General features: G+C 27.8%; 1 protein-coding gene across 1 annotated transcript; it reads left to right on the plus strand.

The window, feature by feature from the left end:
- The first annotated feature begins 9,542 nt into the window (after nucleotides 1–9,542).
- LOC145063904 (protein FAR1-RELATED SEQUENCE 2-like) lies at nucleotides 9,543–11,612 on the plus strand. Its single transcript, XM_079011467.1, has 6 exons — nucleotides 9,543–9,700; nucleotides 9,813–10,008; nucleotides 10,187–10,424; nucleotides 10,692–10,756; nucleotides 10,992–11,116; nucleotides 11,234–11,612. Exons 1-6 carry the CDS (start codon nucleotides 9,543–9,545, stop codon nucleotides 11,610–11,612), a joined length of 1,161 nt encoding a protein of 386 aa, XP_078867593.1.
- Nucleotides 11,613–16,850: the final 5,238 nt, after the last annotated feature.

Genomic DNA, 16,850 nt, shown 5'->3' on the forward strand with positions numbered 1-16,850 from the left:
GACCTAAAGTGAAAGGATACTCATGAAAGTAAACCCAAACAAGAGAAATAAAATCCGGTTGAATTTTGGCATCAAAATGTTTAAAAACGGTACCGGCGGGAAAGGTTCCAAACGAATTCAAAGCTTCAATATGGTCGTCGTCAAAGATACAAGTTTCCTCCAAGGAAAGGATTTTCTGATCTAAGAAATCATCATCAGGTATAGCAATGATGTTTGCGCAAGAGCGAGCTCATTTTTTTTTACCATATTTAAAAGAAAAGGACGAAGGAGAAAAGTAGAAAAAGGTAGTGCCTTCGATGGTATTCAATGAACGTTCGGAAGAAAGTATGACGAGATTAAAAGACGTAATACCCTGTTTATATAGGAATCATGTAAAGGTAGAAGGGTGATTTGACATATTCCAATCGCTATAAATCTATTCGTTGGAGTTTAAATTACCCTATGTGTTAGAACTTTTTACTTCATTTTTTACTTTAAAATTATGCCTCTAAATATCTGAAAACTAACCTCAATATTTTGTAGGTATAATTTAGGGGCAATTTTTAGGGGGAGGAATCCAGGATTATATTCAGGATCCTTAATAATCTTGAATTCTTAGGATCCTTAAACATATCTTAGCATCCTGATTATTATCACTAATATTTTCTAACAATCATAACGGTTATATTCTTTTTTTTCTCATATGTGCAGAATTAGTAACCACACAATACTCAATCTCAACGGAGAGTCACTTCAACCAAGCTTATGAACCGGGAATACTAAGTCAAACAATGTACACATATTTGTTCAAAGAGGATCTAAAAAATCTCAGACTTCTAGTTAATTATCTTAGCCTATAAATAACATTTGTAAGTCACACACTACATACACAATTAGCTCTATTATTACACTTGTACCCGCATTATCTTCATCATTTCAGTAATCTTACATTCATATCAATAAAAAAAAAAAAGGCAGGTGATCATTATCACCTCCCAATGTTTTATGTCGAAGATCCTATAAAGGATCAATGGATTTCCTTGTAACTCACTTGTCTTATTTTGATCATTACTCTACATCCGTATTAGTTTAACATCACAGTCTTTCTTACAATTTGGTTGAATTACATTTTATCGATTTTCGACCAAAACAATATATATATATATATATATATATATATATATATATATATATAGGGTCCGTTTCCTGTGATGACTTTTTTTAAAGTGAGAACTCGTGAGGACACCTAAAAAGAATTGAAAAAAAAATCTAAAAAAAATACAAATCATAAAATCACAGTCTCTTTTACAATTTGGTTGAATTACATTTTATCGATTTTCGACCAAAACAATATATATATATATATATATATATATATATATATATATATATATATATATATATATATGGTCCGCTTCCTGTGATGACTCTTTTTAAAGTTACGACTCGTGAGGACACCTAAAAAGATTTGAAAAAAAATCTAAAAAAAATACAAATCATAAAATCGAGCATAGTACTATATCCGGGAAAAAAAAATTGAAACAAAAAATTTTGCATCATTAAAATTGAATCATGGATCCTAAAAATGATCCATGCTTCAATTTAATGTTGCAAATTTTTTCTAATTTTTTTCTTCCGGATATAGTACCATGCTCGATTTTATAATTTGTATTTTTTTTAGAGTTTTTTTCAATTTTTTAAGGTGTCCTCACGAGCTCTCATTTTAAGAAGAGTTATCACCCGATCTTATATATATATATATATATATATATATATATATATATATATATATATATATAGAGAGAGAGAGAGAGAGAGGAGGGTTCAATTGAGAAAAAAAAAGGTTGAGAATGGGGGAATCATTCTCAGCCAATCATTTAATTACCATCTTAACATAAAATACACGGTGGCAAAATTGTAAATATGATATAATATCCTTCAATCACAAATACATAATTCTGGATAATTTGATAACAATTCAAATTCATTACTACTCGATCGTTCATCATCCAAATTTCTTCTCCAACCTTCAACGATCATCCAGATTTCTTCAATTAAATCCTCGATCAACATCATCCAGTGTTAATCAATCATCCATTTTCGTCAAAAACACGTTCATCAACATCATTCAACAGTAGACAAAAAAAAAACGTTTTTGGTTCTTTCAATCTAACCTTCAATTATGTTTGAATTCGAGCATATCTTCAACATCTACGATTAATTATACTCCCAGTGTCATTAGATCAACATCATCGATAATCAACAACAATTTCACTTCATATCATTCATTCAACATCAATCATCAGACAAAACTTCTAAATTAAGGTTAGAAAAACGTCAAATCATTTTTTTTTTTGAAAAATTTCATATAGTTCTCTATCAATCTACTATTTTGTAAGTTTTAAATAGTCAAAGTATCATGTTTTTAGCATTTTAAAAAAAACTTACTTGTATGCACTCCAAGTGTTTGATGAAACGCATAAACTAAATCACCACGTTATATTCACATATGAATCTGTTTTCGCACCTTAATCAGTATGTGATTATTAAAACACAAAACAAATATACAATTTTATATGTTATTCACATGTGAATAACATATAAAAATTATATATATTTGTGAATATACCTTGTAATATTCATATGTTAATATCCTGTGTAATATTCATATGTGAATAAACTGTGTAATATTCACATATGAATATATCATCTAATATTCATAAGTGAATATATCATTTAATACTTACAAGTGAAAATACTATGTAATATTCACAAATGAATGCATCATTTAATATTTAAATATGAATATATTGTATTATATTCACAAGTGTATATACTATATATTATTCATATGTGAATATACAGTGTAATATTCATGAATGAATATACCATGCAACATTTAGATTTGTCTAGAATGTGTAATATTCACAAGTAAATATACCATATACTATTCACATGTGAATCTACCATATAATATTCATATGTGAATATACTATGTAATATTCATTTGTGAATATACCATGTAATATCACATGTAAATATACAATATAAACAACATATATCATATAATATTCACATATGATTATACATTCATGTGTGAATATACCATATGATAATTAGAATGTGATAAATCGCTATTATATTGAACTAAAAGTATATTTTTAACATTTTTTATGTGTATTCACATGTTTTTCAGGCATCGTTTTAACTCAATAAAAGAATAACATTTCAATCAATGGTTGGTTTATATCCCGGTGGTTGACGATTGGTTGACGTAATTGAGAAGATATCATTGACGAAGACAATATGTTTTTATATTCACATGTAAATGTTATACAATTTAATATATTCTTCATTTTGATCGTGTAAAATTCAAATGCAAATGATATTCATTAACCAATACAATGTTGTTTGTCTTAGTATAATGTTGATTTTACATGTAAAATAATATTGTTACAATATACAAAAAAAACTATTCATAAACCAATTCTTATAGTGTATTATTTATTTTTATATATAAAGGTTGTATTCACAAAATAAATAAATCAACATGTATAGCTTATTCACATAAATAAAAATAACAGATTACAATGATGTTTTTACTAGTGTGATTGAAGTTAGTAACATCATCAGTAAATATGTCGTAATGATTTCTAAACTTTATTCATATATGAATAAATAGCATGTCATGATGATGTCATTACTAGTAGGAATGAAAATTTAGTGACATCATCAAAACAATTTGCCGCAATGAAGTTTAGTCTCGGAATTGGATGAAATTCGCATATTTGATGTAAAATGGTGTGATTTACAAAACTCACCGCTTCGTCGTGACGTACGGTGTTTTTCGGCCATTCGGGATTGTTTAGGGCCTCAAAATGACGTTTTTCTATTTTTATAATTTTCCGAAAAAAAAAGTTATCATTTATTCACAAATGAATATAACATTAATAAAAATATATATGCTTATATAATTATTTTATTAACCTAAAAAGATTAGTTGTATGTAAATAAATATATATTCTTATCAAATACTTTTTTTATCTTTAATTTTATATATTTTGTAGTTCTCGGTTTTATTGACAGTTTTATTCATTTGTGAATAATACATATATATATATATATATATATATATTCACATTTGATTATTACATATATATTCATTTGTGAATAATACATATGTTCACATGCAGATATAATTCTTATATGTTATTCACATATGAATTACAAACTTGCTTAGGACCTCAAAACAATGTTTTTTTGTCCGAAAAAAATACATTATTACTTATGAATAAAAAGTATGTTCAATTTTTTTTTAATTTAAATATCATTCATATATGAATATAGCATATAATAAACATAGTATATTCATATTTAAATATTAGACGATGCATTCAATTGTGAATATTACATAGTATATTCACTTGTGAATATTAGATGGTATATTCACTTATGAATATTATATGATATTTTCATATGTGAATATTACATAATATTACATGGTATATCACATGTGAATTTTACATAGTATATTCACTTGTGAATATAATATGATATATTCACTTATGAATATTACACAATATATTCACATATGAATATTACAATGTGTTTTCACAAATATATATAATTTTTATACGTTATTCACATATGAATAACATACAGACTTACATATTTTTTTTTTGTTAATAATCATATACTGATTCAGGTCGGAAAACATATTCATATGTGAATATAACGTGGTAATTTAGTTTATGTATTTCATCAAACAGTTGGAGTGCATACAAGTTAACTTTTTTAAAAATGTTAAAAACATGATACTTCCAATTCAAGTTATCAATTCCAAATCATTATATACTTCCGATTTTGACTTTGAAGCGTGTAATTCCGATTTTCATTTCATTCCAAAAAAAATCCGATTTCAATTTTGAAACCTTGAAATCCCGATTCCAGATTTCTTTGTAATACTAATAATCAAGACGCGAACTGTTCTGATTAGAATATATGTTCCAATTTCAAAAGCTTCCGACTTCAGATGCGACATCCTATGTCTGATCAATTTCACATTTTGATTTTGATTTCTGAAAATCCGATTAGGAACCTGTGAGTACCGATTTCGAGTCCTTTAATGTCGACTGTGACCGCGAGTCCAAAACTCCAATTCCAATTTCATGAACAACAAAGAAATTCCGATTCCAAATGAGTTCGTTTACGAATCTGGGAAATTCAAATTCGGAGTATTCAACAAAGAAATCGATGTTACGTATTTGAGATTGAAGGTTATAATCATATTTACAAGTTTGTCACCGTGTCTTTTATGCTTAGATTAAATGAGTGGCTGAGAATGATTCCCCCATTCTCAACCTTTTTTATTTTCTCAATTGAACTTACCTCTATATATATATATATATATATATATATATATATATATATATATATATATATATATATATATAAAGAGGGAGAGAGAGAGAGAGAGAGAGGTTCAGGTATTCTAACTAAGTATTGTATTATTGTATGCATGATTGTGGACCAATCAAAACTTAATAGAAAAAACAATAATTAAATAAATCAATAAGGGTAACTAGGTAATTTGAGAAATAACTTCCACAAATACTCCCTATAATTTTGCAAGTTATGTTGATTTTTACCTAATTCCCCCCCCCCCCCCCCCTTTTATATACGACCTACGACTAATCTGATCAATCTTCATCACTGATGTAGGATCAATCTTTATCACCGGTTGAAGACTCCTCCACGTTGACTATCCAATCGGCTACTAACCTAATTTCCCGGCGACGATGAAGAAGATACTGAAGAACCCCACTCCCGTCGTTGAAGTAGCCATCACCGAATCCAAAAAGAGAGCACGAAAGGTCTCCCAATCAAAAATGCAACCAACATTTACCATCGGTGACATAGAATATTTTCAATTTAAGGAAGACGAAGTTAAAGAAATTAGGGCATCCTTGTTGAAATGGTACAACGTTAACCGGAGAGACCTTCCACGGCGGAGGATCAACGATTCCGATGATGAGGACAAAGATAGAAAAGCATAAGTTGTGTGGGTTTCGGCAATCATGCTTCAACAAACAAGAGTTCAAACTGTTGTAAACTACTTCAATCGGTGGATAGAGAAATGGTCGACTGTTCATCACCTAGCTCAAGCTTCCATCTCAGAGGTAATTTTAGTTTTAGAATTTCAAATTTTCTATTATTTTAAAAACTGAATGCTTTTATTTTTACTTTTTGCAATTGCCCTCAACCCTATACTCACTGATATAAAGGAATAAGTTTTCATCAAATATTTATCTCATTATTTGAATCCAGTTACATTGTTTTAGAATTTTAGAACTCAACTTCTCAGTTCCATCATCTATGTAACTCAGTTTCTGTTTGATAATTGATAGTTTGTTTGATTGGTTGATAATGATACACCATCGATGGTATTAATTATTTTCCCATGTCTTGGCTTCAAACTTCAATCTAAGCATGAATAATTTTAGGAGTTTTAAACTTGGTTTGAATCTGAATTGGATTGAAAGATTTGTTTAGTGGGCAGTAGGCAAGTTGGCTTTCAATTAGAACTGATAAGAAAGGGTTTCAATTAATATATTAGACTTAGACTTTTAATTTTGAGTTGTTTGAGTATATTTCATTTTTAGTTATGTTTGAATTAGAATTGTACAAGTCTAGAACGATTAGTAAAATACATAGATGCTTTGATGCTTCTTTCATTTGAAATTAATTTGTTTATGTAGATGATTGAATGGATGATATTGGTGAGATTCCAATTCTATTGGAATGGAATTACAAATTCCAATTTTGTTGGAATGGAATCATAAATTTTAATTCTGTTGGAATGGAGTATGGATATTTTCTCACTGATTTATGCATGTTCTATAATTCTTGTTTATTGGTTTTGGTGCAATTCACAAGTCCACATCTTTTTCCAAAGGAATTTAGCTTTTTATTTTTCATTTGCTAATGCATTATTGGAATCTAAACTACAATTTCGTTTTGTTTTCACAGAAGTTGATGCTTGAAGAACGGACCACAAAATTGAAAGTGATTCTAAGAAACATTATTCTTTTAGAATGTATTAGTGTCGTTGTTAGATTTTGATATTTTCATTCCCGTTTAGAAAGTTTTTTTAGTTTTATTCTTTAACAATAAATGTAATTCCTAACAATTGTTGCCCGTATTCTATAAGAAATAATGTATTTTTTGTTTTTATTCGTCAATTGATTGATTGTTCAAGAATTTGTTATTCTACAAGAAGTTTTTAAAGTCATGATCAAGAAATAGGTTCAACAATATTTTTAATATCTATAGTTCAAAAATATTTTTATTTTTTAATATACTCATAAACATATTCTGTCAGAATATCCGAATTAAAAGAATTATAATTCGTAAAATCGGATTTTGAAAATTAATAGAATGTATGATGCCTAAAAATTGCAATTTTCATTTATTAAATCTATATTAATTGACTAAATTACCCTTGTAATTAATTAAGATGATATTTTTCAATTATATTTAATTCAATAATATATATTAATCACTTTCTTAAAATAAGTAAATTTGATTGGCTCACATTTATATATATATATAATAACACAATAATTACTTTAAATAGAATAACCTAAGCCTATATATATATATATATATATATATATATATATATATATATATATATATATATATAGAGAGAGAGAGAGAGAGGGAGAGAGAAAGAGAGAGGTAAGTTCAATTGAGAAAATAAAAAAGGTTGAGAATAGGGGAATCATTCTCAGTCAGTCATTTATCCAACATGTTCAAATTAAAAAAAATGCGTGTGTCCATTTTCATTAAGGGTATCTTTGTAAATTAGCAACTTTTTTACATAGAACTTACCTGTTCATTGTTATCAGTTTCCAATTTGATAATATCTTTAGCTCGTTTGAATCGGATATGAGGAATTCATTATCAAGATTATTTTCTTTATATAACTCGTTAGCAATTATACATATTCATTCCATTAATTTCGCATCTGTGTTTGAGTTTTCTACTTCGTGTTTAGTTTCCGATTTGATAAGGTATATATATCGTTTGAATCGGATAGATTGGAGTTCATTATTAAGATTATTGCTTTTTATAATTTGTTTGGAATTACGCTTATTATCTTCGTTTTGGAGTTGTTTAATCGGAGTTCATTATCAAGATTATCAAGTTTCGAATATGTATTGGAGTTATTTCATTGGATTTTTGTCAAGTAGTTTGAGATATTTATTTCAAATCACAGCTGATTTAATTTTTAATCGGATATATCGTTGTAGTTTTTACGCTCTGTACTGAGAGAGATTGCTTAATTACATCATCTGATCATATATGATTTAAGTTTCTTTCAGATATTTTGTACGTTGAGGTGAGATATATTCGAAATTAAACAGGTTTTCATCTTTACGAATTTTTTTGTGAGATATATTCGATATTAAGATTATTTTTGTTTATTTATATAGATCATTTGGTGTATTATATCGAATTCTAGTGTTATTGATGGTGATTTGTATTCTTCTATGAGTGAGAATGAAGAAGAAGATGTTGAGAACTTATTTTTTGAAGATATCAGTTATTGAATTATTTTGTTGTTTTTAATTTTGTTGATTATCATTTATTTACATATTAATATGTTAATATGAATAAATTGTTGTCTTATTCATATACGAATAAACGTGTGATAATTGTAATTTCTAATTTATTATTTTTTTGTTTTATTCATATATGAATAAGTTATGTTTTATTTTATATATTTTGAATCCTCATGAATTTTATGTATTCATATATGAATGTTTTATTCATATATGAATGTTTTTTGTTTTATTTATATGAGTTTCATGTATTCATATATATTATTGTTGTATTCATGCATTATTGTTTTAGGTGGCGAATCTTCAAGTTCAGTACATGATGTGCAATATTGTGATGATATAATTGGAGAACATGTCTATAAGCCAGATGTATCTGTTCAACTTATTCCATTTAAGGGTTTAATCTTCAAATCATTAAAGTTGGCTATCAAAATGTATTATGAGTATGCTGAAATTGGTGGTTTTGATGTTAGACTGAGCACACAGTCAAGGTTTGATAACAAGATTATAAAGAAGAAACATGTTATATGTAATCGTGGTGGTAAACAGAAAAAGAAATCTTGTGACACATTAGGTACAAGTGGTGTTAGGAGGAAACGAAATTCAAATTCAAGATCTATTGGTTGTCAAGCAAAGATTATATTTGAATCTATGTATGGAACTCTAGATTATAAAGTTTTTCAGTTTGTTGAACTTCACAACCATCCACTTGAGAAGAGAAGCGATTTAAAAAAAAGCGAGACAAATGTCATATTTAGAAAAAGAGTTTATTGTGCGTGCTTCCACATCAAAAAAAAGGTCCAAGTATGGCTCATAAGTTGAGGGCAAGTTTGAGAGTTGGGTATGATTTTGTAAAGCCAAAAGTAGTTGACTATAAAAAAATTAAGGAGAGATATCAACAGGGTTATTTGTTATAAAGAAATGATAGTAAACACAATGAATGACCGTCGAGCTCACTATCCAAATTACTCATTTGAGTTTAATTGTCAAGATGATGTTTTGGACTGTATGTTTTGGGCTGATGAAATGGAGAAGGTATATTATGCTGAATTTGGTGATGTTATCTCGTTTGATGCGACTTTCCGAACAAACAAGTAAGTTATTTTATCTACTTTTGTTTATAGCTTATTCATATATGAATATTTTTATATTCACCTATTAATACATCAAAATTTGACTTTAATAAACATTTTTTTTGTGTGTTAGGTATCAAATGGTTTTTGTTCCGTTTACTGCTATTGACCATCATAAAAAATTGGTTACTGTTAGATCTGGGTTGCTAAGCAATGAAAGCATTGAGTCTTACTCTTGGTTGATTAAAGCATTTCTTAAAACTCATGGGAAAGTACCAACACTTGTTTTAACCGATCAAGATGTTGCAATAAAACAAACTGTTGAGAATGTGTTTCGTAATTCAAAGCACCGATTATGTATGTGGCATATAATGAAAAAATTGAAAAAAAGGTATTATTTTAATATATTTCAAATATATTACTTATTAGTATATTCATTTATGAATATTGATTGTTATTTTACTTATTATTATTTATTCATTTGTGAATATTTTTGTTTTAATACAGATATCAGATGATTTATTTACGAACACAGACTTTAGAAAAAGGTTTTCGAAGCTTGTTTGGGATATTAATATGAAACCTGATGTTTTTGAGGTGAAGTGGGGTTTGCTTATGAAGGAATTCAATCTTGAAGAAACAAGATGGTTTAAATACATGTTTACAATACGTGATTCATGGATACTTGGATATTTTAGTGATATTCCAATGTGTGGTTTGATGAAGACTACATCTAGGTCAGAGAGTATGAATTCATTCTTTAATACACACTCAGAAAGTGGGAACTTACTTTTGAATTTCATGATGAATTACGACACTGCCATTCAAAAGCAAAGGAATACTCAACGAGAGCTTGATAAGGCATCAAAGAAAGCATCATATAAAATGCAAACACCTTGAGAAATAAAACTGCAAGCATCAAAGGTTTATACAAGTACATTATTTTTTGAGGTGCAAAAAGAAATATATAAAGCATGTTTTTTCTGTACATACTCATGTGTTGGTATTGAAGATGGTTGGGAAGTTTACATTGTGCAGCACAACAACAGTAAAAGTGATTTTAAAAATGAATTTAAGGTAATTTTACTAGTTTTTTATGAAAAATGTAATAATATTCATATATGAATATGAGAATATTCATATATGAATATCAATATTCATATATGAATATCAATATTCATATATGAATATCAATATTCATATATGAATATCAATATTCATATATGAATATATGAATATTATATGAATATATGAGTGTTGATATGAGTATTCTTATATGAATGTAAATGTGTAAATTTTGTTTTTGTATCAGGTTGAAATAAAAGTTGAAGAGAAAGAAATAAATTGCAGTTGTGAACATTTTAAGCGTATGGGTGTTTTATGCAGACATGCTTTTACAATAATGATGAGATGTGGTGTTAAAGAAATTCCTGAAAGGTAAATTTTGAAGAGATAGAGAAAGGATGTGATATCAAGAAATTATCGTTTTAGTTCTGTTCAATCCGATTCAGGTGATTGTGAGAATGTAAAGCTATTCAATGATTCATATTATAGTTTTGAATCACATTTGGATATTGTAAGAGATGAAAAAAAGAGATTGGCTTTGTTTGCTGAGAAACAACAAATGTTGTTGAAGGAATTTGAGAGTGATCATATTTCTCCTGGATTGAAAAGCAAGACAGATGGTGAAGTCATATGCAAGCATTTGGGTGTTACTATTCCTATTCCAGAAGAGATTAATATTCATGTTCCTGAAGTTCAAAGCAATAAAGATTTTGGAATCAAGAAAAGAATTCCAAGTGCAGGTGAAGTAGCATATGAAAATTCTAAAAAAGAACATAGAATGTGTTCAGGATGTGGAAAACGAGTTCCACACAATTTACGTACTTGTCCAGAAAGAGTTGGAGCCGCTAAATCAGCACAAGACAGTTAGGGATTTCTTAGTTTTTTTTTATGTTTTTTGGTTTTATTCATTATGAATATATGCAGATAAAAACAATAAACAATAATATTCATGTATGAATAATACACATTTATATTGATATGGTAAATTGAGATGTTGATATTTGTTTTTTAAATTACTATAAAATAAGTTATATTGATATTGTAAATTATTCATAAATGAATACAAATATGTGAAATTTGTTATACTAATAAATAAGTAATATTCATATCTGAACTTGCTTATGTTAATATTTGAACATTGTTATACTAACATATTAATTTGAACTTATTCATAAATGAATATATCATATTCGTATTCATTTATGAATAAATAAAAATAAAGTTTGAAAATATTTGAATATAAAAAAATGACATAAATAAGCAAACTTGTTTCTACTAATAAGTTAGTTATATTCATATCTGAAATTTGTTATATTCATATATGAACTTTGTTATGCTGACATATTACTCCTAATTTAATCATAAATGAATATATCATATTCGTATTCATTTATGAATAAACATAAATAAACTTTGAAAATATTTAAATATAAAAAACTGACAGAAATAAGCGAAGTTGTTTCTATTACATAATCATTCAACACAAGATAATAAAAGCTGCTCATAAGCATTTCACAAAATATTAAAACAATGTTCAATAACATTTAACAAACCATTTAAAACTTGTTTCTCAGAATCATCTTACATGTACTTCAAATCCAATCATCTTCCACACAAACTATTCTATAGCATCACACTTCAACATTCTTTCATCTTCACAAGCAATCATCAATATTCTTTTAACCTTTTTTGAATTGTTTGCATAGCCTTGTATTCATGATCAGTACGCACTTTGAATTCAACTTTTTGATATTTTTCAGCAAGATCCAACAACTTAGCCTTCAACATGTTAATTTCAGAAGTTAGCATTATGTGTGCATATCTTTGCCTGAGCTTCTCTAAAGTAGTTTGCTGAACTACACTTTCTTTATGAAGACCTGGTTTCCACTTTGAGAGTGGTTGTCCCATGCAGGTTCCATATCTCTCATTGCAAAGACCCCACAATCAACTTTGTTTTTAACTGTTCTCCATGACATTTCAAGTCGTTGGGGTTTGATACTTTCTTCTAAGATTGCATTTGCTCTTGGATGGTTTATTTCTTTAAAGTATCTCACAAATAAATTTTTCAGATCATTAAATAAAATAAAAGTTAGATATGTAATAAATTGTTTCTTTTATGTTGTTGTGAATTGGGTACATACCAAAGGTTTCAATATTACTCCGTATTTCCCTTCATAATCCCCCTCAACTGCACTATTGTCTAGAATTTCAATTGATGGTTTCTTTAAGTTGAAGACAATCACAAAAATGTCAGCACTTCTAACAACTGGAAAGAATACTTGTTTTTATGTATATAATGGTAAGTATTTTGTTGATAAAATATATATAAAAAACAACTTTAATTAACATACCATGTCAATATCTTTTATGTTCAAGATTTTTTTGTACCCATTGATACTGTTATGAAAGTTCTCCTTGAATTTTTCATACTATCTTTCATCAAGCAATGTTGAAGTTAGATAAGCAGTCTGTAACCAATATAATCATATGTGAATTTTAGTTGAATATATATACTTATGTTAAAGAATACATCATATTTGTATAATCATATGTGAATTTCAGTTGTAAAAAAATATAATATTCATAAATGAATACATCATATTGGTGTATTCATTTATCAATAAGGAAGGAATTAAGGTTAGAACATAAACTTACAGAAACTCCAACTTTCAAGAAGAGTCTGTATGGTGAATTTCAAAAATCCCTTTCCAGTTCTTGGTGGTTAAGTAAATCAGACCAAGTGTCTAAAATTTCTCCAAAAAATTTTGTGTTTGCGTATAGACTTTCCATAACTGCTCTTTCTGTTATCTGACCATATTTTGTCTAGACAACCACATCTCTGCAAATATATAATCAAAATATCATAGATTATTATCTATATAATAATCATATATGAATATATATAAAATAAAGTTACTTAAGATGTATTGCCTTATAAGTTGAACAACCATTCACAGACAATACTCTCATGATGTGTCAGTTTGGGTTTTGTGTCTGTTATTCTGCATTTGAAAGGTGATTTGAAAGCATCAGCAAGCTTCTTCTCTCTTGGTTGATCCAGATCATGCTTTGATGGTCCTACTTCAGTAGGATTGATACAGAGATTGGAATTGGATTAAGAACATTTTTCTTTGCTAATCTGATAACAACCTTCTGATGGTTGTCTTTGATTTTTTTCTTTGTAAGTGGTTTTTTTGGTGAAGATTCATTAGATTTTTTACTTGAAGTTTGATCTAAATCTTGACTGAGACCTAGACTAAAGCTTGGATGAGTATCTGCATGCCAGGAAATTTATCATATAAATAGTTGTAAGTTAATTATAATATTTGAGTTTATATTTTGAAATGTTTATCCAAATTGTTACCTCTTTTATTTCCTTTTGTCTTGTCAGCTTTTTCTCCTTTCTTGTTTTCATTTTCTGACTTTTTCTTTCCTGAAAGATAAAGAACTTTGATTAAGTAATTCATATGTGAATAAGTAATGTATTCATTTATGAATAAGTAATGCATATCATTATTTATGAATAAGAAATATTAAAATTTTATTTTTTTATATTGCGTTATTTATTTGTGAATAATAAAAGTTATTATATTCATTTATTAGTGATTCAACTATTTACCTTTATCTTCTGCATTTCCTTTCTCAGTTTTTGTATGTTTATCTTCACCTCCGTCTTTCGTGTTCTTAGCTTCTGTTCCTCCTTTATTTCTATCTTCAGAGTTTTCCTTGCCTGAAACATATACATCATATATGAATATTTTTTATTTTTTATTCAGTTATATAGTGTATTATTCACTTATGAATAAACAATGTTATTAAAAAAATCAATATAAATATTGTAATATATTTTAAATCATTCATTTACCTATATCATATCCCTTTGTTTTTTCAACTTTTGTTCCTTGTTCATGTACACCTTCTGATTTTTCCTTTTCTGCAAGAGTATTAGTTTTACCTGTACTCATTGGTGACCATGATCAAAATTTAATAAACAAAATTGTTATTGTGTATTAATATTTTTATATATTTTTTTAAAATAAAAGTAAGACAAAATTTACCTATATCAATATTATCGAAAATAGTTTTCATTTCAGGGTGATTCCAGATTTCATCTTCTTGACTATTTAAACTTAAAATTCCAATTCCAAGGACATTGTCCACAATGTTGTCAACAACTTTATCCAACAAATTTTCATTTTCAATTTGTTGAATAGTCTCTTCATAATTATTTGTTTCTTCATTATCATCAGCTTTTTTCTCTTCATCATTGTCATTTTGATTGTTCTTTCCATCTTTCTCTTTTACTTCAGTTTCACCTTCTTTTTTATTATTATCTCCATCATTCTTTATTCTTTCATTCTCTGCTTCATTTGAATCAAGCAAATAATCTTCTTCTGGTTGACTTCCATCATTATCATTGTCTTCTTCACCATTTCCCTATTTATCTTCATTTTCTTTTTGATCATTTTTTTGACAGATTATTGGTGTCAAATTGATTCCTTCAAATCCAGTTTGATTACATGGAAATTCAAAAATAGTTGTGCCTTCTGTTTTTTCTTCACCAATTATATTTGTCATCTTTTCTTCGAAAATCCTAAAACTTTCCTTTTCAGAGAATTTTGTTATCGCATCATTGAGCTTTAAATTCAGCTTTTCCTTCATCCTCTCGAAACTATTAAGCATTTTAGATATTTTTGATTCATATGCCTATGTAATAAAAAGAAGTATGATTAGAATTTAATGTAATCATATATTATTAACATGTTCAAACTAATTACCTCAACAGAATGATCTTCATCTTTATCAGAATCACTGTCTTCGAGATCTGTATCTCCTTCATCTTGTTCATTAACAAATTCTTCGTTTAATTCTCCAAGTCCAAATCTACCTTTTTCTTGTTCAAATGTCTCTCGATATCTAATCTTCTTTGAACTCCAATAACAAATTGTTGGACGTTTACGTGTTACTGTTAAAGCTTCTGAGTGGATGCTATCAGCATAGAACAACTGCATATAAATGATAACTAATTGATATTCATATATGAACAAGTAATATTATTTTTTACTTATTCATATATGAATAAGTAATGTAAAGCATTACGTATGAACAAATATATTTTTCTTATTCATATATGAATATTTGCTATTAGTTTATGAATAATCAATATTATTAAAAATTGAGTATAAACATTATAATAACTTACCACCAAGAAAGCTGAAGGTCCAACAAAGAAGCTGGTATATGAGTATGGTATGTATGAGTTTTTTGTTCTAACAAGACAGTCCAAAACATAGCTGCATCAGTCTATGTTGCTGATATCTTTTTTTCTTGAAATATAACTCAAGGGAAACATGTTGCATCTTCCCATTGATGTTGACTCGCAAAATGTGTTGACAAAAAAAACTAAGAAGTTCAATTTGAAATTGAAATCAGCTTGTGTGGTAGAAACAATAACATTTTTTATTGCACTCGGTCAGATGATTGAATCTTTTTTAAATTGTTGCTTCCATTCATCATAACTTGTATCATCCTTAGGCCATTAATCCATTTGTGTAAGTTTGGTTCCACCAACTGGTATGCCCAACATGTCATGAACAGACTCTGATGTTACTTTCAGTTCCTTTCCTTCAATATCTATCACCATTCTCTCATAATCAAATTTTTGAAGAACATAAAATCCCAGCTTCAATGGTATATCTATGATTTTAATTTTTAACAAAGCTCCAAAACCCATAGATCTTACAAATTCTTTTTGTTCTTTGCACATCCCAAGGATTATAGATAGTAATACCTCTGGTGAACATCTATTTTTCATTGAGTAAAATTCTATTACCATTGGTTTTTTTTTTTGTCTTTTTTGATTGGTGACTCCTTTTTTTTGCCTTCTTCGATGGATCACTACTTTCAAAATCAGAGTCTGAATCTTGTAGTTGTTGTTTTTCAGGAGTTTTCCTTTTTGATGGACTTTTTCTGCTTTGATGCTTTATTTTCTTTAGTACTTTTGTTTCTTTTTTGTCACACCCCAAAACCAAGAACGGCGGAAACGTTCTGCGGCGGAGGACGTCATGTAAAGTATCACAACACAGTAAAAGTAAACAAGCAAACA

Source organism: Lactuca serriola, chromosome 7 (assembly GCF_051521515.1).
Source record: "Lactuca serriola cultivar US96UC23 chromosome 7, Lser_US96UC23_V15, whole genome shotgun sequence".
Classification (NCBI taxonomy): Eukaryota; Viridiplantae; Streptophyta; class Magnoliopsida; order Asterales; family Asteraceae; genus Lactuca; species Lactuca serriola.

Excerpts from the sequence above, each read along its gene's own strand:
- LOC145063904 (XM_079011467.1), top strand. The coding sequence starts at position 9,543 with ATGAATGACCGTCGAGCTCACTATCCAAATTACTCATTTGAGTTTAAT. Across the intron at positions 10,425-10,691 it reads GACTACATCTAGGTCAGAGA|ATGGTTGGGAAGTTTACATT; the intron begins GTATGAATTCAT and ends TTGGTATTGAAG. Across the intron at positions 11,117-11,233 it reads GTTAAAGAAATTCCTGAAAG|TTTTGAATCACATTTGGATA; the intron begins GTAAATTTTGAA and ends TTCATATTATAG.